Raw genomic sequence first — 25,101 nt, 5'->3', positions numbered from 1 at the left:
TGGCTACCACAAGTCCTACAAGTTGCCTGGCTACCACAAGTCCTACAAGTTGCCTGGCTACCACAAGTTGCCTGGCTACCACAAGTCCTACAAGTTGCCTGGCTACCACAAGTCCTACAAGTTGCCTGGCTACCACAAGTCCTACAAGTTGCCTGGCTACCACAAGTCCTACAAGCCGCCTGGCTACCACAAGTCCTACAAGCCGCCTGGCTACCACAAGTCCTACAAGCCGCCTGGCTACCACAAGTCCTACAAGTCACCTGGCTACCACATTTCATATTATGTTAATTTATTCTACTGTGGGGTGTATTTAGATGGATTAAGCAAAATGTCTATATTAACATTTTATATGATATTTAATGCTCCTTAGAGTGATTATTATTGTTATCATTAATATGGCATCTTCAAGACTAATAAGACACTCTTAGTGATTTTAATGTGTACCTGCATGCCAGCACAGTGTGCAAGTTTACTTAGGTACAGGTACACATACATATAATTATCAGTTATAATAATAATATAGGTATGTAGTCTGCCTGGGCTACATACCTACATGATATTTAATGTGGCCCAGAGCCATATTACCATCAACATACCATGTTCACTGAGTTTAATCATTTCTAACAACTACCTTTAGATGTTATCATAAACAAAGGAAGAAGTAATGAATAATTCATGCCGAGAATTGTAAACAAAAGCGTTGTGTATTAAGGGGAGTGACAAAATGTTTTCCCTCTGCCCGGCTACCACACCTCCATAGTATATAAACAAAATGTTTATATGTTATGTAACGTGTTTCTTATATAATTTTGAAGAAAATATAATAGATGGATTATTGAAAATGTCTATATTAACGTAAAATAAGACATTTAATGTGCCCAAGAGTGATTATTATTAGTACAGTGGACCCTCGGCTAACGAACATATCGCATAACGTGAAATCAGCCCAACGAAGTGTTTGAGCGTAAAAATTTTGGCCTGGCTAACGATAAAAAACTCACCCAATGTGATTCATCCCGAACCTGTCCGTCCAGCCTGAGCGCCTCAGCTGCCCTGCCATCATTGTTTACAAGCCAGGGTGGCCGGTTTCATGCATACATTCGATACATTTTGTATTATTCCATTGTTTATAGTTCTTGTAACTGCTAAATAAGCCACAACGCTTCTAGTGCCAACCCTGTGGTAAAAAGGGTGAGAAATACTATCAAAATACTATCGTACCACGGTCAGCTGCTGCTGCACCACCGTCAGCTGTTGCTGCACCACCGTCAGCTGTACTACTTGAAGATGTGGAGAGACTGTTGTTGATGTGGCTTAATGAGAAACAATTAACCCCAGAGGGTTAGCCACCCAGGGTAACCCAACAAAGTCAGTAAGTCATCGAGGACTGTAACTTATTTCCATTGGGGTCCTTAATCTTGTTCCCTAGGATGCGACCCACACCAGTCAACTAACACCCAGGTGAACAGGAAAAAATCCCTGGAACTAGTGCTCATATTGGTGAATTTAAGGCCAGCAAAGGTTGGTTTGAGAGATTTAAGAATCGTAGTGGCACACACACTGTGATAAGGCATGGCGAAGCTGAAAAATTCCAACCCCAACAAGTGTTCGATTGTGATGAAACAGGCCTGTTCTGGAAGAAAATGCCAAACAGGACCTACATTACTCAGAAGGAAAAGGCACTCCCAGGACACAAGCCTATGAAACACAGGCTAATTTTCTTGTTTTGTTGTAATGCTAGTGAGGATTGCAAAGTGAAGCCTTTACTCATGTATCACTCTGAAAATCCCAGTGTTCAAGAAAAGCAGTGTCTCATCACTCATCAATACTCTTCAATAAAGGTGTCATTTTAACATTTATTTATATAGTTATTTTGCACATCTCATTGTTTTCTTTGTAGGGAAATGTATATTTCATGAAAAAAAAAATTATATTTTTAATACTTTTGGCTGTCTGGAATGGATTAACTGGATTTCCATTATTTCTTAGGGGAAAATTAATTCGGCTAACGATAATTTTGTCTAACGATGAGCTCTCAGGAATGGATTAATATCGTTAGCCGAGGGTCCACTGTATTACGTAATGTTTTCCCTCCACCCGGCAACAACACCTCCATAGTATATAAACAGCATGTTTATATGCTATGTAACGTGTTTCTTATATAATTTTGAAGAAAATACAGTATAATAGATGGATTAATGAAAATGTCTATATTGACATAAAATTAGACATTTAATGTAGCCAAGAGTGATTATTATTACATAATAGAGAGATGTGCTCGTGGAGAATGTAAACAAACCGGGTGGCCCACGCCGTATTTGAAAGATCACTTGCCATATAGAAAGTTTTGGTTATAATTTGAGATCGCCGTATTAGCGGAACGTCATAAGGCGAAACGCTGAAAAGCAGGGCCCTACTCTACAATACTGTACTGCTATGTCTCCCGCAGTGCTAGAATGTAAAATACTGTACCAATGTTTCCCCCATATGTACTGTAATTCATGCAAGTCAATTTTCTTTGGTATATGTACTGTAATTCGTGCAACCCCATTTTCGTTGGTATACGTACAGTAAATATATGGTAATAATTTAATTTAGCAAAAGTAAAGTTAAATGTACAGGTACTCATGAATAAAGAATGAAACCAATTGAAGATGATGATGATGATGATGATGAATTAGCTGTTCAGTATGAACTGCTGAATTTACGTTAATATTAATGTTACAAAATTATTAAATTATATTTTTCTTAATATTTAGCGTTAAATTGCACAAAAAAATTATATATTGTCACGAAAAAAGCCCCCAAAATTCCGAAAATATGCAGGGATTTCCGCAAACAATTATTAGTTAGGTTCTAAAGAAAAATTCACGAATTACTGAAGCCACAAATTTGGGACCACAAATTCATGGGGGGTCCACTGTACATAGCATGCAACACACAGGCTTATTAAGATAATTTTTTCACAATTTAAATCACATGAATGTGACTAAAAATTTATTCCTGGAAATTGAATATATTTCTAGCAGTCTACCACAAAAAGTGGAATACTCTAATGACATGGATACATAACAATCAACCAGATGCAAATTATATTATAATTTTTTTCTTACCAAGTTCAGTCACACGAGAATGAAGGAGCCACGAGAAAATGGAATCATTACACCTGCCTCTTCTGGTTAATTTATTTAAAAGCTGGTCTTTTAAAGTCCAAGGCAGCCTTATGTAGGATTCAGTAGGGATCAAACAAGCTTCATCCAAACATCTGTAGAAAGAAATTACAATCACACACTACTGTCCCAGCACATAACAAATGATCTACATACCAGTAAGTGTGCAGTGTTACAAGAAATAACTAAGTGATTTCAATGACCTTTGCAATTCAAAATGCTAACTGAAAATTTTATTTAATCAAGTAAAATCATACAAAGCAATGACACAAAGAAGAGTTATGAAGGAATCTGTGTGTAAATGGTTAAGAGATTTTATCCCAGCTCAGCTCATTTCAAAGTCTGACAGTAGTTATTGTATACATCTTACAATTATCTACTAACACAAAAGCACTATACTGTAGCTAGGAAAGGGAGTGGATACCTGGAGTATACCTGGAGAAGGTGCTGGACCAGAGAAAACATAATTATTTTCCTCTGCCTGGCTACATCTCGTATTTATGTGAAATTTATTGTATTACTGTGGGTGTATGTATCATGTTTATATGCTATGTAACAGGTGTTTTTATGTAATTTTGAAGAAAATATCACAGGAGAATTAATGAAAATGTCTATAATAACATAAAATAAGACATTTAATATGCCCAAGAGTGATTATTATTATTAATATGACATCAAGACTAGAGGGACACTTAGTGATTTTAATGTGTACCTGCATGCCAGTACAGTAAGTTTATTTAGGTACAGGTACACATATGTACAGTTATCATAGTATAAGTGGAACCTCGGTTTTTGTATGCCCCAGTTATTCTCTATAAAATGTATTTTTTGATAATATTTCCCATAAGAAATAATGTAAATCCAATTAATTCATTCCAGACACCCAAAAATATTAACAAAAAATACATTTCGTAGAGAATAACTGTGGTTTTACATGGAAGCTGGGGCATACGAAAACTGAGGCTCCATTATACATACATATAAAATACAGTGGACCCCCGGTTCACGATATTATTTCATTCCAGAAGTATGTTCAGGTGCCAGTACTGACTGAATTTGTTCCCATAAGGAATATTGTGAATTAGATTAGTCCATTTCAGACCCCCAAACATACACATACAAACGCACTTACATAAATACACTTACATAATTGGTCGCATTGGGAGCTGATCGTAAACCGGGGGTCCACTGTATACAATAACTTTAAAACACTTGAAATTCTGTAAAGTTTTCAGACATAATGGAGAGACATGGAGCTAACAGAGAATGTAAATAAACCAGGTGGCACATGGTGACTATATCAGAGTCAGAATCAGGTGGGAGAAGCCGTGTAGTGGGTTTTGGTCATAATTTGAAATGTCCGTAATAGCAAAACGCCGTAAAGTGGGGCTCTACTGTATATTAATCTCAGTATTCATAAAAACTATCTTGAGTTAATCATAAAAACTATCTTGAGTTAATCATCAAGTAATTTTAATTATAGTTTTAATTGCCCAAAATACATTACATAACTAGAGGCCTTTGCATATAAAAAAATACCACTGCAAAATACTATTTTTATTTATTTTCATTAATACATTGGCCATTTCCCACCAAAGCAGGGTGACCTGGTAAAGAAGAAACAATTTCATCATCACTCACTCCATCACTGTCTTGCCAGAGGCACGCCTACACTACAATTAAAAAACTGCAACATATCAACACCCCTCCTTCAGAGTACAGGCACTGTACTTCCCACCGCCAAGACTCAAGTCCAGTTTGCCAGTTTCCCTGAATCCCTTCATAAATGTTACTTTGCTCACACTCCAACAGCATGTCATCATAAAAACCATTTGTCTCCACTTGCTCCTTTCTAACATGCTCATGCTTGCTGGAAGTGTAAGCCCCTTGCACAAAACTTCCTTTACCCCCACTGCAAAATATCAAAAATTATTTATCTTAAAGGAAAATGAAAATTTTATTTATTTACCCACATTCATTACATCGGTTACAAATGCAATGATGCATTAATGTATTTTAAATAATATCTGAACATGGTATATGTAAGTTTTTCATTCAGGACCTAAAATACGTAGTGCTATAATACATACACAGTAATGAAAAAAAATCAATAAAATGAAAATAACCTGTTAAAACATATATACTACATGTATTAAACTTTTTACTACTCACAGTTCCTGAAGAGTTTGAGGTTGCATATTGAGACCAGATTGGTGTACCTCAATATTGAATATATTTCAGAACAGTGTGGTCTCCAAAAAATTCCACATGCTCTGTAAAGTGAAACAATGAATTAAAACAGTGTATTCTTAATAAAAAATAAAATAGTGTCCCATAGTTCGATCGCTAGCGCACTCAGCTCACACACTCAGGTCCAGAGATTGAATTCCTGGTACACTGGTACCTTGGGATACAAACAGCTCAAAACTCGAACAATTATGTAAGTGTATTTATGTAAGTGCTTTTGTAAGTGTATTTTTGGGGGTCTGAAATGGATTAGCCTAATTTACATTATTCCTTATGGGAACAGCCTTCTGGAACGAATGAAGTTCGTATCCCAAGGTACCACTGTACATCTGGAAAACATTTGGACACCTGCTGTCCATGTTCACCCATCAGTAAATGGGCATCTCAGTGTTAGTTGACTGGTGTGGGTCACATCCTGGGACAAAATTGACCTAATTTGCCTGAAATGCTCTGCATAACAAGTGGCTTTCTATATGGTGGTATGTCACTGATGTCAGCTAGGCCTGTATACCTTTTACATGTACTTGTAGAAATAAAGATATTAACTCATGTGTCATTAGTTCATGTGTCTGTACACTATTGTAGTTCAAGATGTGTGTCTAATCCTGGTAATTCAAGATGCTCATCTATGCATAGCTGTTCAAGACACATGAGCAAACACTTAGACATTTTATTTTAAAAATATTTCTAACCTAGGACCTTGTTCACTCCATACATGAGGCTTGAGAAAACATAGGTTTAGGGAATGGTACATATTAAGCAAGTTGGAGTTTGGTGAGGTCAAGCGAGATGATGGTAAGTCTTAAGTACAGTTTGTCTGGTTAATTATAGGTGATGAGGCATTTCTAAGCAGGCCTTAAACTGATTTGCAGGCAGGGGTCCTTTAGTGTGTTCTAGCAATGAATTTCAGATCTTCGGGCCCTTTACGTGCATAGCATTTTTGCACTGGGAGAGATGGACACGAGGGATATCAAAGAGTGATTTGTCTCATATTATGGCTGTGTTCTGTGACAGTTATCAAGGAGGAGTTTGAGAGGAGAGCTTATATTTGAGTATAATGTTCTGTGTATGTAGGAGGCACAATAATAAGTGTGGATGTTCTGTATATTAAGCAAGTTAAGACTCTTGAAAAACAGTGGAGTCAGTGTATTCCTACAAAAAATCAGTGTCCTTCAACCCTTAAACTGTTGATCACATCTCTGCTGGGTGCATGATCTTTGTACGATTGGATGGTCCAGTGGGTTAGTGTCGTGCATTTTTGCTCGCCATGAGGCAGGCTAAAACAACACAGGTTCTATCCCCTGGCTAGTCGCAGTGTTATTGGTTTAATACCACTCGTTTGTGGTTACAGTACTATATATATACATGTACTGCTTGTGGAGGCTAGTGCACCAAACAAGGAGTAGAATGAAATAAGCTCTGAGGCACCCACACCATCGTATGTTCTCAGATCATAGTACAACACCTAGTTCTGATGGGTGTGTGATCTTTGAAGGATTGCATGGTTCCGTGGGATAGAGCATCATGTGTGATTTTAGCTCACCATGAGGCAGGCCAAAACAACATGGGTTCGAATCCTCGGCTAATCGCAGTGTCGTTACTGAATAAATAAATAAATAAATATAATATATATACTACATGTATATATATATATATATATTCATTCAATAATACATCCTTAGACAAGGATGTGTGATGTCACCATGGTTGTTCAATATATTTATAGATGGGGTTATAAGAGAGGTGAATGCGGGGGTCTTGGCAAGAGGTGTGGAGTTAAAAGATAAAGAATCAAACACAAAGTGGAAGGTGTTACAGTTGCTTTTTACTGATGACACTGTGCTTTTGGGAGATTTTGAAGAGAAGTTGCAGAGGTTGGTAGATGAATTTTGTAGGGTATGTAAAAGAAGAAAATTAAAAGTGAATATAAGGAAGAGTAAGATTATGAGGATAACAAAAAGATTAGGTGATGAAAGATTGGATATCAGATTGGAGGGAGAGAGTATGGAGGAGGTGAATGTATTCAGATATTTGGGAGTGGACGTGTCAGCAGATGGGTCTACGAAAGATGAGGTGAATCACAGAATTGATGAGGGTAAAAGGGTGAGAGGTGCACTTAGGAGTCTGTGGAGACAAAGAACTTTGTCCTTGGAAGCAAAGAGGGGAATGTATAAGAGTATAGTTTTACCAACACTCTTATATGGGTGTGAAGCATGGGTGATGAATGTTGCAGTGAAGAGAATGCTGGAGGCAGTAGAGATGTTATGTCTGAGGGCAATGTGTGGTGTGAATATAATGCAGAGAATTTGTAGTTTGGAAGTTAGGAGGAGGTGCGGGATTACCAAAACTGTTGTCCAGAGGGCTGAGGAAGGGTTGTTAAGGTGGTTCAGACATGTAGAGAGAATGGAACGAAATGGTATGACTGAGTGTATAAATCCATAGTGGAGGGAAGGCGGGGTAGGGGTCGGCCTAGGAAAGGTTGGAGGGAGGGGGTAAAGGAGGTTTTGTGTGCGAGGAGTTTGGACTTCCAGCAAGGATGTGCGAGAGTATTTGATAGGAGTGAATGGAGACAAATGGTTTTTAATACTTGACGTGCTGTGGGAGTGTGAGAAAGGTAACATTTACGAAGGGATTCAGGGAAACCGGCAGGCCGGACTTGAGTCCTGGAGATGGGAAGTACAGTGCATGCACTCTGAAGGAGGGGTGTTAATGTTGCAGTTTTATAAACTGTAGTGTAAAGCACTCACTACGAAAGCAAAACAGGGGTGTCACTAGCACATTAAGAGACAACACAATAAGTGTCAGGAGGCCCAAGACTGTTCAACTGCCTCCCAGAATACATAAGGGGGATTACCAATAGACCCCTGGCTGTCTTCAAGCTGGCACTGGACAAGCACCTAAAGTCGGTACCTGACCAGCCAGGCTGTGGTTCGTACATTGGATTCCGTGCAGCCAGCAGTAACAGCCTGGTTGATCAGGCCCTTATTCAAATTCAAATTCAAAGTTTATTCTCTATAAGGATTACAATGCTGAGTTTACAGACAAGGCCTGGCCACAGACTGGGTTGTGGGGGCATTGACCCCCGGAACTCTCTCCAGGTATACTCCAAGTAAACCCCTTTTGGCAAGAGTGATGGCATGAATGATGATGAAAGTTTTTCTTTTTCGGGCCACCCTGCCTTGGTGGGAATCGGCCAGTGTTAATAAAATTTAATATATATATATATATATATATATATATATATATATATATATATATATATATATATATATATATATATATATATATATATATATACATATACATTCATACATACATACAGGAGCTGTGACTCGACCCTTGCAACCACATATAGGTGAGTATACATACATATATACATACACTCGAGGGAATTAGGCAAAAAGGTTCGATCCAAGGAATGGGAGGTCGGGTCCAATTTCTTGAATCAAAAACCGCTCACTGGGGTCAAATATTATAACATTCAAAATGAGCGCTAAACCCGTATGAGTCATAACAGCCCCTGGGGTAGTGGAAGGCATTTAAGTCTCGATTCAGGGAATTAAATCACAGTTCTAATTCCTTAGACCAAGAGCCCTTCTTCACTATCTTCAAGGAATATTTCTTGAGGGGGCACAGGAGTCAAGGAACGCCCCTTCAGGATGAAAAAATTGTGTACATAATTCCTTGGATCAAGAGCCCTTTACCAGCATCAAGTAACCTTCTTTGACTGAACCAAATTAATTATTAATGAAGTGGTGACAATTGGTGTTGCGGTTAGGGGGTTTCCATATTCTAAACTACATTGAGCTCTTCCCTATCATAATGATGAGAGATAAAACCTGACCATGTCTGTACGGAAACTGAAAACTGAAAATATGTTTTCGAAGGTGAAAGTTGGAACTGGCAGCCTAAACCTGGGTAGAGCCAGACACACACGACCTGAGTCAACGGCCGGCTATTTAAAAATCCCGTACAAAATCAGCAGCACAGAAGCAGGAGCTAATTGGCTTCTCAAGTAATATGTCGCCGGCAAGCAGAAAGGGAAAGTACCCAAAAAAAAACATTGGCCGAAATCTGCTACTGATGATGAGAGGAGATTGAAACGTCCACTCACCATGAAGACCAGCCCTGATGTTGCTATCTTCTTGTTGGGTTAGTAAGGCCCACTGACAGCTTGCGTTGTATCGAACCCTGCTTCATGATGATATACAATATATTTATTTCCACAAGTACATATACAAGGTATACAGACCATAGCTAACATCAGTGACATACTACTATATAAAAAGCCCCTTGTTATGCTGAGCACTTCCCGCAAATTAGGTCAGTTTTGTCCCAAGATGCGACCCACACGAGTCCACTAATACCCAAGTACCCATTTTACTGATAGGTGAACTTGGACAATCAGTGTAAGGAAACACGTCCAATGTTTCCACCTCTTCGCAGGGAATCGAACCCGGACCCTGGGAGTGATCATGTCGGAGGATCTCACCTTCAAGGACCATAACATTGTATCAATCGCATCTGCTAGAAAAATGACAGGATGGATAATGAGAACCTTCAAAACTAGGGAGGCCAAGCCCATGGTGACACTCTTCAGGTCACTTGTTCTATCTAGGCTGGAATATTGCTGCACACTAACAGCAACTTTCAAGGCAGGTGAAATTGCTGACCTAGAAAATGTACAGAGAACTTTCACGGCGCGCATAACGGAGATAAAACACCTCAATTACTGGGAGCGCTTGAGGTTCCTAAACCTGTATTCCCTGGAACGCAGGAGGGAGAGATACATGATTATATACACCTGGGAAATCCTAGAGGGACTAGTACCGAACTTGCACACGAAAATCACTCACTACGAAAGCAAAAGACTTGGCAGACGATGCAACATCCCCCCAATGAAAAGCAGGGGTGTCACTAGCACGTTAAGAGACCATACAATAAGTGTCAGGGGCCCGAGACTGTTCATCTGCCTCCCAGCACATATAAGGAGGATTACCAACAGACCCCTGGCAGTCTTCAAGCTGGCACTGGACAAGCACCTAAAGTCAGTTCCTGATCAGCCGGGCTGTGGCTCGTACGTTGGTTTGCGTGCAGCCAGCAGCAACAGCCTGGTTGATCAGGCTCTGATCCACCAGGAGGCCTGGTCACAGACCGGGCCGCGGGGGCGTTGACCCCCGGAACTCTCTCCAGGTAAACTCACCATGTGAAGTGAGAACTTTTGCCAGCAGGCCAAGGGGCACTGTGGCCTGCTGGCAACGGGAATAAGTTAAAATAAATTATTTACATAAGCATCAAAGAGAGGATCAGCTTAAGTAAGTAAGTAAGTAAGTTTATTCAGGTATACACAAATACAGTTACACAGAATTATCATACATAGCAGCATATGTGTAGAGAACCTGGGATAACCCAAAAAAGACAGACAGAGTACATGAATGTTAGCTGTACAAGAAATCACTATCGTCCCTTTCAATAGCTTCATTCATTAGGTGCTTTTAACTTTCTTCCTGAACTGGCTCATCCTAGAACAACATTCGAAGAACAACATTCTCCAGTTAAGAGCAGTCTGTTCCACTCCTTTATTGCTGTACAATAAAAGGTGTTTGAAGCCTGACCACCTACTGTGGGTACTACAAAATAGTGTTCCCTTCCCCTAGTACCATACTGGTTTTGGTTCCCAACCTTGGCAAAATTGGCAACAAGATATTCTGGACACTGCTTGTAATTAATTTTATAAACGTGATTTAAACCTCATTTGGTTTACTCTGTCTTCAACATTGTAATTCATCCTGGCCTATATGCTCTCTTGGACCCAGGTCCAGGATGACTCACCGTTTTGTTTTGGGGGATTTGTATGTATTTCAATTTTTTTGCTAAAGCAGAGTACCATGAAGAGCAAGAGTAATCTATAAGACATTGTATAAGGGCTAGACATAGGGTCCTGAGATCCTCAGTAAGTTGATACTGTGCCTGTCTATAGATGAATTTTAGCCTAGCATTCCCCCTTTTTATTTATTGTATTGATTTATATAAATTCTGACATGCTTGAGTCAAGTATCCTTTTATTTATTTATTTATTTATTTATTTATTTATTTACAATTTGAGCACACATACAGAGGTACAAAAAAATACAGATAAGAGCAGCATGCCAAAGCCACTTATACTATGCATAGCATTACGGGCTGGCTTAAAATTAACTTAAGATTAACTAAGCAATGATGAAATCAGTGATAAAACATTAATGTAAACAGATTACTATAAAGCACAAGTGAGTATTACAAAGACAGGTCATATGGTTGCATGCATTGTTGTACATTCAGTAGAATGGAGTATTCTGTTAGGTAGTGTATTTAAAAAATAATAAAGTTAGATTGGGTTTTAGGTTTAACATTTATGTGATATAATTGTGAGAAACATTTAAGATATACAATTTATAAGGTTCAGTTATTCAGTATTTATTTGGTTTTGGGTGAGTAAGTGATCTTTGAGAAGAGACTTGAATTTATAAACAGGTAGTGTTTCTTTTATATTTACAGGTAATGAATTCCAGATTTTAGGGCCTTTTATGTGCATTGAGTTTTTGCATAGCGTGAGATGGACACGAGGAACATCAAAGAGTGATCTGTGCCTTGTGTTATGGTCATGTGTTCTGTTGAGGTTGGCAAGGAGATGTTTGAGGGGAGGGTTAATATCAGAGTTAAGTGTTCTATGTATGTAATAGGTGCAGTAATAAGTATGGATGTTTTGTATGGTGAGTAGGTTGAGTGTATTGAATATTGGTGGAGTGTGCTGCCTGTAGTGAGAATTTGTTATCATTCTAACTGCAGCCTTTTGTTGGGTAATTAGTGGTCTGAGATGGTTACTTGTTGTTGAGCCCCATGCACAAATTCCATAGGTGAGATAGGGGTAAATAAGAGAGTGATATAGGGCCAGGAGGGCTGACTGTGGAGCATAGTACCGTATCTTCGATAGTATGCCTACAGTCTTGGAAATTTTCTTAGAAATTTGTTGTATATGTGTATGAAATTTGAGTCTATTATCAAGGTGGATTCCTAAGAATTTTCCCTCTGTTAGCTTTGTGATAGGTGATCCGTTTATCATTATGTTAAGAGGGACATCTGTAGCTCTGTTACCAAACTGAATGAAGTAGGTTTTGTCAATGTTTAGTGTAAGTTTGTTAGTCCTCATCCAGGTAGATATTTTCTGTAATTCGGTATTTACAGTATTGGCTAGCGTGACTGGGCTCGGGTGGGAGAAGACGTATGTAGTGTCATCTGCAAATAGTGTGGGTTTGAGTAATTGCGAAGCATTTGGTAGGTCATTTATGTATAGGAGAAAGAGAAGAGGGCCAAGGACACTTCCCTGTGGGACACCAACTGTAATTGGTTGTGCAGAAGAGTTTGCCCCATTTGCGTACACATATTGGCTTCTGTTGCTGAGGTATGACTTGAGGTAGTTGAGGGAGTGCCCTCTTATACCAAAGTGTGACAATTTTACGTGGAGCAAGTCATGGTCAACTGTATCAAAAGCTTTACGTAAGTCAATGAAGATCCCCAGTGGGACTTCTTTTTTCTCTATTGCAGTGTATATATGTTCTAGCATGTGTATAATAGCATCATTAGTATTTTTATTAGGCCTGAATCCAAATTGCCAGGGGTTGAGTATGTTTTGGGAGATAAGGTAGGAGTAGATTCGTTTATGAATTAATTTTTCGAAGATTTTTGAGAGAGGGTGTAAGTTGGATATTGGCCTATAGTTATTCAACTCTGTTTGGTCTCCTCCTTTGTGGATCGGGGTGACCCTTGCTATTTTGAGTACTGTAGGGAAGGTGGAGGATTCAATGGATTTGTTAAAGAGTGTTGCAATGATTGGTGATAGCACTTGTGACACTTTTTTGTATATAAAGGGTGGTAAGGTATTTAAATCTCCTGCCTTGTTTTTTAGTGTGTTGATAATAAGGGAGACTTCGTATGGGTTAGTCGGAGCTAGGAACAGTGTGTTCGGGTAGTTGCCGGTGAGGTAGTCATTTGGTGGGGTATCTGAGCTTGGGATTTTATTGGCAAGGTTTTGTCCTATAGTGGAGAAGAAATCATTGAGTCTGTTTGCTGTTTCTGTTGGTGGGAGTTGGGGTTCATCTGATTTTGCTAATTTTATTTCGCTATTTCGTGATATCTTTTTTGTTCCCAGAATTTCTGATAGGGTTTTCCAGGTCTTTTTTATATCACCTCGTAAGTTGGATAATCTGTTCTCATAATACAATTTTTTTGCCCTTCTTATCAGGCTGGTTAGGATTGACGAGTAACGTTTTGTTTGGTCTCTGGTTATGTGACCCATTCTGTACTGTTTTTCATATTGGTGTTTTGTATTTATGGATTTGAGAATGCTGGGTGTTAGCCAGGGACTGTTCAGTCTCTTAGCTGTCATCTGTTTAGTTTTTTTAGGGCAGTGCTTGTTATAGAGGTATTGGGTCTTTTTTAGAAAATTATTAATACATTCGTCAATATCTGTATAGATTTCTAGCTCAGTGTGCCAGTCAATGTTTGCTACTGCTGTTGTGAAGTTATTAATGGCTGCCTCATTGTGAAGTCTGAAGGTGACTTTAGTAGTGTCTTGGGGTAATTTACCAAGAGTTGTTATGAGGAAAGTAGGGTAGTGGTCTGTGGTATTATCTGTAATTATGCCTGATTTTAAAGGGGATATGGTGTTGGTCCAGATGTGGTCAAGTAGGGAAACACTAGTCTCTGTAACTCTTGTAGGTTTTGTTACTGTTGGTAGCAACATACAGTTACTCATTGTGTTTGTGAATTCAGTAACGTGTGGGTCCTGGTCTTGCAGGAGATTTATATTGAAGTCACCTGAGAGTAGTAAGTGATCTTTGTTCATGCGTGCATCAGTTATCATACTTCCTAGGTTTTGACTAAATTGGCTAATGTTTGACTGTGGAACTCTGTAGATGTTTATCAATGTGAGAGGTTTTTGTAGGTATTTGGATTTGAATTCGGCTATTATATATTCCCCATGTTCATCCCTTGTGCAAGTATTAGTGATACATTCTAGTTGGTCTGAGTAGTATATGGCTGTGCCACCCCCTTGTTGGTCTGGCCTACAGTTGTGTATGGCTGTGTAACCAGGAATGGCATAGACATCTGTACTATCAGGCTTTAGCCAGGTTTCAGTTAGTGTAATGATGGACATATTGGCATGTAAGGAATTTAGTAATGCTATGAGGTCATCGTAATGCTTGCTTAAAGATCTGATATTGTAGTTAAAGATAGTTATGTTGTTGTTGGCACTGAGAAGTGCCTTTGATTGTTCTGCAGTGTGGCTTTTGTTTCCTAGAGGTGCAGCGATAATTTGTCTACTAACCATTTGCTGCAGAGCATTATCTGTATACAACACAAGCTGACGCCTGACACTGATGGGCATATCATCTACATAATACAGGAAAAGTAAGGGACCCAGCACACTACCTTGGATAACCCCACATGCTATCGGCAGGGGTTCTGGTTCTGTATTGTTGATTTTTATCATTTGTTTCCTTTTGTTTAGGTAAGATTTAACCAGTGTACAGAACCCAGGATGACTCGAGTATGGAACACATTCCTACAGCATAATGATGTCAACGAGATAAAGTCAGTTGATCAAATGAAAATGCTGGCCCACAGATGGCTCCAACTTCATCCTGTTCCCTACTTGTATGTCTCATAACAATAAAAATGCTTTTAAATGAGCTGATGTAGGTAACAGCTCTTAGTTTGCCAATAAAGTTAGGAATCCTTAACCTGTAAATAGCTTGTCAATAAAGCTAGGGATCCTTAACCTAACCTTGTCAAACCCTGTGTAAAAAAAAAAAAAAAACTAGGCCGATAGCTTGTAGTGTCTTACATATTATGGTTGACCGTGTCGAAGGATTTTCGCAAGTCTAAGGTCATCTTTGGACATATAAGATTCCCTAACGACATTTGAGTTCTTAGGTAGTCCATCGGATTAATTAGGGACGTGTCGGTCAGGTAAGATATCCTGAAACCTGACTGGTAACCATGGAGAATGTGATGAATGGTTTGAAAAACCGACAAGTTGAAGATTGAGACACTTATGCAGCATATGGGAATCTTTATTCAGGAAACGTTTCGCCACACAGTGGCGTGTGGCGAAACGTTTCCTGAATAAAGATTCCCATATGCTGCATAAGTGTCTCAATCTTCAACCATGGAGAATGTTTGCCCGAAATTCTCTGCATACAAGAGGCTTCTGGCATGCACACCCAACTATTACATTCCTCTGTACAACCATGTATCATGTCAAAATAATCTATGATTATTATTATTATTATTATTATTATTATTATTATTATTATTAAGATACTTTACTCTAGAATTCTGAACATTACATTAACTATACTAATTGGCCTATAGTTTCAGACGTCAGACATTCTGTTTGTACAAGATACGGGTAACTCTGGCCTCCCTGAATCCCTCCGGCACGGTATTGATGGTGATGGACAAATTTATTATGTGCGCAACGGGGACTGGCAATTCAAAGACAACATCTTTTAGGAATCTGGCTAGGATGTTATGTGGTTCGGATGTTATGTGACTTGCACGAAATCATAAGATACACCTAGTATTTGACAATTGTTTGGGGTGACACTTTCATTACTGTGGTAAGTTTGAAACTTAATGGAGTCTGTGTTAAAGGTATTCGATGCAACCAGCAGTTTACTTACTAATGTTAATGCAACAGTTTGTAGGATGAATTGAAACGATTTGCCACTTAATTTGTTTCATAGCATACCTTGCTATCGATATTTAGAATTATTAGACGTAGCTGAAGGTTCATGGCTATACCCCAGCGCTTTTAGTTGTTGCTAGAGCTTTCTGCGGTTCTTGTATTCTTCGATTTCTGAGCAATAGTGCCTTGCGTTTGTTTCTTGTATAAGCCTCTGCACTCTGTTCCTTACCATTTGAAATTCATTTAGCACTGCATCATCCTGCCTGTTTGCCCAAAGCTGTGTGATGAAAGAAAAGGAAATAGGCATCCCTTTGTAAATAGAAACATAAGCTAGAAGTTCCCAGTTAGATCAGGTGGACTCCCTTGCCAAGTTCCAGCAGAGCGAGCGTCAACACTTCACCTGAATTCAGTAACCGGCTTCCCATGAAAACCGTAAAATAAATTTCCATAGAGCGGAATGAGCTCGCTAAAGTTAAGTCGATGACAGGTGCCCCTCCTATAACGTACCCGACGAGTAAAGTAGATGAGAACAAGCGTCCCCGAAAAAACAAGACGTTCATACTTGGCGAAGGCTGGCACAGAAAGTTCAGTGGTGATGTTATTGTTTTGGTACTGGGGGTTGTTAATGACTACCAAAGCTTATGCTTATTCAGCCCTACTTTCCCAGAGTCCGGGTAAAATATAATAATAATAATAATAATAATAATAATAATAATAATAATAATAATAACAGTTTTCACCATTTCCCTTGACGTTTCTTTTATCACCTCCTTAGCCTCCCCATCCTCGGTGAGTATCTCTGCTAGTGATTTTCTTTTTCTGACTTTCCCAGATCCCTCTGCTTCCTTTCCTTCCCTCAGTGTTTCTGCCCTCCTTTCAGTCTTTTTCATTTCCTCTGCCAATTTTAAAGTTCTCCTGTCATATTGGTACTACTTGATGTATAATCTTTTCCCTGGCTTTGTTGCATTCTGCCACTCCTTCCTTCCTTCCTACGGGAATTGAACTTTCCTTCAAATTCTTCCTTCAGTGTTCCTCCTTTCACGGGCTTCTTCAGCCCTTTCAATTCTTCCAGTTTTCTTCTTGAAAAAATTGAGTTTTCCCTCAAACTCCTCTCTCAGTGGGATCCTCAGGCCTTCCATTATGGTTCCATGGGAACCATAATGGAATGCCTGAGGAGAGACACTGCAACATCATGGAATCTTGGTTCAGAGGACATCTACAAGACCTTCTTCACCGCTGCTACAACTAACCCATCCCTTTGGGTGGGACCTACTTCCACTGGGAAATCCCGCCTACCAGTGACTATGCCCTCGTCTGCTATACGTCCTTATCCACTGACGCCTATATAACCGCCAGCCTTCTTGCCTTTGCTCCAGATTCTCCTCCACCACGATGCTGTGAACACTAACTCCAAGGCTGAGGGACTGATTACCTCATCTTTTGTATATAGTTCTACTGTCTAATTATGTCCTAGAATCTGTACTGATAAAGCCACTGGATGGCAAAACGTCTACAATAAAGATATCCAGATGTTGCGCATGTGTCTTAACTTTCGGAACTAGCCTTGTTGCAAATCTTTGTACTTTCTCTAACTTCTTGACGTGCTTGACCAGGTGTGGGTTCCAAACTGGTGCTGCATACTCCAGTATGGGCTTGACATACACAGTGTACAGTGTCTTGAACGATTCCTTACTAAGGTATCGGAACGCTGTTCTCAGGTTTGCCAGGCGCCCATATGCTGCTGGTTGATGTGTGCCTCCGGAGACGTGCTCGGTGTTATGGTCACCCCAAGATCTTTCTCTTTGATTGAGGTTTGCAGTCTTTGTCCACCTAGCCTATACTCTGTCTTCAGTCTTCTTTGCCCTTCCCCAATCTTCATGACTTTGCATTTGGCAGGGTTTAATTCGAGAAGCCAGTTGCTGGACCACGTGTCCAGCCTGTCCAGGCCTCTTTGTAGTCCTGCCTGATCCTCATCTGATTTAATTCTTCTCATTAACTTCACATCTGCGAACAGGGACACTTCAGAGTCTTTCCCTTCCATCATGTCATTCACATATATCAAAAATAGCACTGGTCCTTGGACTGACCCCTGTGGGACCCTGCTTGTCACAGGCGCCCACTGTGACACCTCATCACATACCATGATTCGCTGTTGCCTCCGTCAGGTATTCTCTGATCCACTGCAGTACCCGTCCTGTTATATGCACCTGATCCTCCAGCTTCTGCACTAATCTCTTGTGAGGAACTGTGTCGAAGGCCCTCCTGCAGCCCAGGAAAATGCAATCAACCCACCCCTCTCTCTCGTGTCTTACTTCTATTACCTTGTCATAAAACTTCAGAAGGTTTGTGACACAGGATTTGCCTTCCATGAATCCATGCTGGTTGTCGTTTATAATCTTGTTCTGTTCCAAATGCTCCACCACTCTCCTCCTGATAATCTTCTCCATGACTTTGCATGCTATACATGCCAGAGACACTGGTCTGTAGTTTAGTGCCTCATTTCTGTCTCCTTTCTTAAAAATGGGGACTACATTTGCCGTCTTCCATACCTCAGGTAGTTGCCCAGTTTCAAGGGATGTACTGAAGATAGATTGTGATTAGTGGCATGCACAGCATCTCTGCTCCTTCTCTAAGGACCCACGGGGAGATGTCCGGTCCCATTGCCTTTGAGGTATTAAGGTTACTTAGCAGCTTCTGCACCTCCTCCTCCATTGTTTGTATGTCATCTAATATTTGTTGGTATACTTCCTGTTGATGTTACCCTCTGCGCTGTCTTCCCAGAGCCCTTCCTGTCTCTACTGCAAATACTTCCTTAAATCTCCTGTTGAACTCCACACATACCTAGTGATCGTTTCTTGTGAGTTCCCCGCCTTCTGTCCTCAACCTGATCACCTGGTCTTTGTTGTCTTCCTCCTGATGTGGCTATACAGCAGTTTTGGGTCAGACTTGACTTTCCATGCTATGTTATTTTCATACTGCACAGGTAAGGAGGGAGTCCTTACCTGTGCATACTCGTTCCTGGCTCTTTGACTAATCTCCTTATTTTCCTGTGTTCTTTGCCTTCTGTACTTTTTACATTCTCTAGTGCACTTAGTTTTTGCCTCCTTACACCGTTGGGTAAACCAGGGGCTCGTTCTGGTCTTATCATTATTTCTGTTGCCCTTGGGAACAAACCTTTCCTCTGCCTCCTTGCATTTTATCGTTACTTATTCCATCATTTCGTTTACCGACTTTCCTACCAGTTCTCTGTCCCACTGAACCTCCTGCAGGAAGTTCCTCAAACCTATGTAGTCCCCCCTTTTATAGTCTGGCTTTTCCCATTCAACTCCTGTTACCCTCTCCACTTGTAACTCTACTATGTATTCAAAGCACAGAACCACGTGGTCACTAGCTCCTAGGGGCCTCTCATGTATGATGTCCTCAATGTCTGAACTGCTCAGGGTGAACACAAGGTCCAGTCTTGCTGATTCATCTTCCCCTCTCTCTTTCTCTGGTAGTGTCCTTAACATGTTGATGCATAAGGTTTTCCAGTACCACATCCATCATCTTGGCTCTCCACGTTTCGGGACCCCCGTGTGGCTCCAGGTTTTCCCAATCGATCTCCCTGTGGTTGAAATTGCCCATAACCAGTAACTTTGTTCTGCTCGAGTGATCTCTTCTTGCCACCTCAGCTAGTGTGTTCACCACCGCTCTGTTGCTCTCTTCATATTCCTCTCTTGGCCTCCTGCAGTTCTGTGGATTATACATCACTGCAATGACTACCTTGTGGTGAAGTGTACCTACTATGTATTCCCTTTCTCCTATCTCGTACATGCCACCCATTTCCTCGAATTTCCATTGGTTTTTAACGAGCAGTGCAACCCCTCCTCCCCCTCTGCTCCTTCTGTCTTTCCTCAGGATCTGATATCCTGGTGGGAAGTTTGCATTTGTTATTGTTTCAGTGACTTTCGTTTCTGTGACTGCTATGATGTCTGGGGACTTTCCATTGATTCTTTAATGCTACTCCTCATACTTATTCGTTAATCCGTCCACACTCGTGTACCAAACCTTCACCTTCTGTTCTAAAACTGCGGTCCTGGAAGAATATTGGGGTTGGGAGAGCAAGAGCCCTGGCGGGGGCCTATGGGGGTTGCGGTGGGGGATGGGGGCAGAGTACCCATAGGGAGTTGCTGTAGGGGGGTGGGGACAGAGGGATCAGTGTGTGATTGTTGGTGTAGAGTGTTCAGTTGCCTTGGGGGGTTGTCGTGGTTGGAGTAATTCTGCGGGTGTGGTTGAGTGGGTGTGAGTGTGAATGTGGTTGAGTGGGTGCGGTTATGAGTGTGGGTGTGGTAGTGAGTGTGGGTTTGGTTATGTGTGTGGGTGTAGCTGTAAGTGTGGTTGTGAGTGTTGGTGTGGTTCTGAGTGTGGGTGTGATAGTGAGTGTGGGTGTGGTAGTGAGTGTGGGTGTGATAGTGAGTGTGGGCGTGGTTGTGAGTGTGGGTGTGATTATGAGTGTGGGTGTGGTAGTGAGTATGGGCGTGGTAGTGAGTGTGGGTGTGGTTATGAGTGTGTGTGTGAAAGTGAGTCTGGGTGTGGTAGTGAGTGTGGGTGTGGTAGTGAGTGTGGGTGTGATAGTGAGTGTGGGTGTGGTAGTGAGTGTGGGTGTGGTAGTGAGTGTGGGTGTGGTAGTGTGGGTGTGATAGTGAGTGTGGGTGTGATAGTGAGTGTGGGTGTGGTAGTGAGTGTGGGTGTGGTAGTGAGTGTGGGTGTGATAGTGAGTGTGGGCGTGGTTGTGAGTGTGGGTGTGATTATGAGTGTGGGTGTGGTAGTGAGTATGGGCGTGGTAGTGAGTGTGGGTGTGGTTATGAGTGTGTGTGTGAAAGTGAGTCTGGGTGTGGTAGTGAGTGTGGGTGTGGTAGTGAGTGTGGGTGTGATAGTGAGTGTGGGTGTGGTAGTGAGTGTGGGTGTGGTAGTGAGTGTGGGTGTGGTAGTGTGGGTGTGATAGTGAGTGTGGGTGTGATAGTGAGTGTGGGTGTGGTAGTGAGTGTGGGTGTGGTTGTGAGTGTGGGTGTGATAGTGAGTGTGGGTGTGGTAGTGAGTGTGGGTGTTGTTATGAGTGTGGGTGTGATAGTGAGTGTGGGTGTGGTTATGAGTGTGGGTGTGGTAGTGAGTGTGGGTGTGGTTATGAGTGTGGGTGTGGTTGTAAGTGTGGTAGTGAGTGTGGGTGTGGTAGTGAGTGTGGGTGTGGTTATGAGTGTGGGTGTGGTAGTGAGTGTGGGTGTGGTTATGAGTGTGGGTGTGGTTGTAAGTGTGGGTGTGATAGTGAGTGTGGGTGTGGTTATGAGTGTGGGTGTGGTAGTGAGTGTGGGTGTGGATGGGTGTGGGTGTGGTTGTAAGTGTGGTAGTGAGTGTGGGTGTGGTAGTGAGTGTGAGTGTGGTTATGAGTGTGGGTGTGATAGTGAGTGTGGGTGTGGTAGTGAGAGTGAGTGTGATAGTGAGTGTGAGTATGATAGTGAGAGTGGGCGTGGTTATGAGTGTTGGTGTGGTTATGAGTGTGGGTGTGGTTGTAAGTGTGGTAGTGAGTGTGGGTGTGGTAGTGAGTGTGGGTGTGGTTATGAGTGTTGGTGTGGTTATGAGTGTGGGTGTGGTTGTAAGCGTGGTAGTGAGTGTGGGTGTGGTAGTGAGTGTGGGTGTGGTAGTGAGTGTGGGTGTGGTTATGAGTGTTGGTGTGGTTATGAGTGTGGGTGTGGTTGTAAGCGTGGTAGTGAGTGTGGGTGTGGTAGTGAGCGTGGGTGTGGTAGTAAGTGTGGGTGTGATAGTGAGTGTGGGTGTGGTAGTGAGTGTGAGTGTGTGATAGTGAGTGTGGGTGTGGTTATGAGTGTTGGTGTGGTTATGAGTGTGGGTGTGGTTGTAAGCGTGGTAGTGAGTGTGGGTGTGGTAGTGAGTGTGGGTGTGGTAGTGAGTGTGGGTGTGGTAGTGTGTGGGTGTGGTAGTGTGTGGGTGTGGTAGTGAGTGTGGGTGTGGTTGTAAGTGTGGTAGTAAGTGTGGGTGTGGTAGTAAGTGTGGGTGTGGTAGTAAGTGTGGGTGTGGTAGTAAGTGTGGGTGTGGTAGTAAGTGTGGGTGTGGTAGTAAGTGTGGGTGTGGTAGTAAGTGTGGGCGTGGTAGTAAGTGTGGGTGTGGTAGTAAGTGTGGGTGTGGTAGTAAGTGTGGGTGTGGTAGTAAGTGTGGGTGTGGTAGTAAGTGTGGGTGTGGTTGTAAGTGTGGTAGTAAGTGTGGGTGTGGTAGTAAGTGTGGGTGTGGTAGTAAGTGTGGGTGTGGTAGTAAGTGTGGGTGTGGTAGTAAGTGTGGGTGTGGTAGTAAGTGTGGGTGTGGTAGTAAGTGTGGGTGTGGTAGTAAGTGTGGGTGTGGTAGTAAGTGTGGGTGTGGTAGTGAGTGTGGGTGTGGTTATGAGTGTGGGTCTGGTTTACCTGGAGTTTACCTGGAGAGGGTTTCGGGGGTCAACGCCCTCGCGGCCCGGTCTGAGACCAGGCCTCTTGGTGGATCAGGGTCTGATCAACCAGGCTGTTACTGCTGGCCACACGCAAGCTGGCGTACGAACCACACCCCTGTTGGTCAGTTACTGACTTTAGGTGCCTGTCCAGCACCTTCTTGAAGACAGCCAGGGATCTATTGGTAATCCCCCTTATGTATGCTAGGAGGCAACTGAACAGTCCTGGGCCCCCGACACTTATTGTGTTGTCTCTCAGTGTACTCGTGGCGCCCCTGCTTTTCATCGGGGGAATGTTGCATCTCCTGCCGAGTCTTTTGCTTTCATAGGGAGTGATTTTCGTGTGCAGGTTTGGTAATGAGTGTGGGTGTGGTTATGATTGTGGGTGTGGTTATGAGTGTGGGTGTGGTAGTGAGTGTGGGTGTGGTTGTGTGTGGGTGTAGCTGTGTGTGGGCGTGGTTGTGTGGGTGTGGGTGTGGATTTGATTGTGAGTGTGGGTGTGGCTGTGAGTGTGACTGTGAGCGTGGGTGTGGTTGTGGGTGTGGCTGTGAGTGTGGGTGTGGTTGTGAGTGTGGGTGTGGTTGTGAAAGTGGTTGTGTGGTTATGAGTGTGGGTGTGGTAGTGGGTGTGGGTGTGAGTGTGGTTGTGGGTGTGAATGATGGACTGGTTGAATAACCAGACTCAAGGTTCCCAGGGTAGGAAAGAGAGCTGGAGGCCAACACGTGTCATGCACGCGCCATCATGGCAGACACGTGTCATGAGGGGGACACGCACAACTCTTCCCCACTAGCCTGAGGCAGACACGTGGACACGGGCCAAACAAAGAGAATCAATGTTGGTAGTACTGTGTGTCCCAGGCCCGTCATGTTGGTAGTACTGTCTTCCAGACCCGTCATGTTGGTATTACTCTCTTCCAGACCCGTCATGTTGGTAGTACTGTATTTCAGGCCCAAAATGTTGGTAGTACGGTCTTCCAGACCCGTCATGTTAGTAGTACTGTATTTCAGACCCATCATGTTGGTAGTATTGTTTTGCAGGCCTGTCATGTATGTAGTACTATGTGTTTCAGACCCGTCATGTTGGCAGTTGTGTGTTCTAAACTCGTCATGTTAGCAGTACTGTGTTCCAGACCCGTCATGTTAGTAGTACTGTCTTCCAGACCCGTCATGGTCGTAGTACTGTCTTCCAGACCAGTCATGTTGGTAGTACTGTGTGTCCCAGGCACGTCATGTTGGTAGTTGCATTCCAGACCCGTCATGTTGGTATTACTGTGTTCCAGACCCGTCATGTAGGTAGTACTGACTTCCAGACCTGCCATGTTGGTAGTACTGTGTGTCCCAGGTCCATCATGTTGGTAGTACTGTATTCCAGACCCGTCATGTTCTCAGTACTGTATTTCAGACCCATCATGTTAGTAGTATTGTTTTCCAGGCCTGTCATGTATGTAATACTGTGTGCCTCATACCCCATCATGTTGGCAGTTGTGTTCCAGACCCGTCATGTTGGTAGTACTGTGTTCCAGACCTGTCATGTTAGTAGTACTGTGTTCCAGACTCGTCATGGTCATATTACTGTCTTCCAGGCCAGTCATGTTGGTAGTACTGTGTGTCCCAGGCCCGTCATGTTGGCAGTTGTGTGTTCCAGACCCGTCATGTTGTTAGTACTGTGTTCCAGACCCGTCATGTAGGTAGTACTGAATTCCAGACCTGTCATGTTGGTAGTACTGTGTGTCCCAGGCCTGTCATGTTGGTATTACTGTATTTCAGAGCCATCAAGTTGATAGTACAGTCTTCCAGACCCGTCACGTTAGTAGTACTGTCTCAAACTAGTCATGTTCGTAGTTCTGTGTTCCAGACCCATCATGTTAGTAGTACTGTCTTCCAGACCCGTCAGGTTGGTAGTACTGTATTTCAGATCTAGCATGTTGGTAATACTGTCGTCCAGACCCGTCATATTGGTAGCACTGTGTTCCAGACCCGTTATGCTGGTAGTATTGTTCCAGACCCGTCGTGTTGGTAGTACTGTTTTAGACCTGTCATGTTGGTAGTACTGTGTCTCAGACCAGTCATGTTGGTAGTTCTGTGTTCCAGACCCATCATGTTAGCAGTTCTGTGTTTCAGATCCATCATGTTGGTAGTACTGTCTTCCAGACCCGTCATGTTGGTAGTCCTGTGTTCCAGACCCGTCATGTTGGTAGTACTGTGTTTCAGACCCGTCATGCTGGTAGTAGTATTCCAGACCCATTATGTTGTTAGTATTGTGTGTCTCAGACCCGTCATGTTAGTAGTTCTGTGTTCCATACCCATTATGTTGGTAGTACTGTGTTTCAGACCCATCATGTTGGTAGTACTGTGTTTCAGACCCATCATGTTGGTAGTAATGTCTTCCAGACACGTCACGTTGGTAGTACTGAGTTCCAGACCCGTCATGTTAGCAGTTCTGTGTTTCAGATCCATCATGTTGGTAGTACTGTCTTCCAGACCCGT

The 25,101-nt window shown here is 42.1% G+C and overlaps 1 protein-coding gene across 2 annotated transcripts in view; it reads right to left on the bottom strand.

Annotated features, from left to right (window-relative positions):
* Window positions 1-9,853, bottom strand: part of LOC128696941 (protein AMN1 homolog) — a 51,431-nt gene extending 41,578 nt beyond the window's left edge. Inside the window, exons 1-3 of one of the 2 annotated variants that reach the window (XM_053788369.2) lie at window positions 9,532-9,853; window positions 5,343-5,443; window positions 3,114-3,265 (exon numbers count right to left, since the gene is read on the bottom strand). In XM_053788369.2, the coding sequence (XP_053644344.1) occupies window positions 3,114-3,265; window positions 5,343-5,368 (178 nt within the window). In that variant the 5' untranslated portion in view covers window positions 5,369-5,443; window positions 9,532-9,853. Of the gene's footprint in view, window positions 1-3,113; window positions 3,266-5,342; window positions 5,444-9,261; window positions 9,427-9,531 lie in introns of those variants that run through there. The other variant, XM_070090317.1, reaches the window with a different exon arrangement.
* Window positions 9,854-25,101: the final 15,248 nt, after the last annotated feature.

Source organism: Cherax quadricarinatus, chromosome 31 (assembly GCF_038502225.1).
Source record: "Cherax quadricarinatus isolate ZL_2023a chromosome 31, ASM3850222v1, whole genome shotgun sequence".
In the NCBI taxonomy this organism is placed as follows: Eukaryota; Metazoa; Arthropoda; class Malacostraca; order Decapoda; family Parastacidae; genus Cherax; species Cherax quadricarinatus.
The sequence above is the reverse complement of the archived record's forward strand: the minus strand, read 5'-3'. Positions and strand labels throughout refer to the sequence as shown.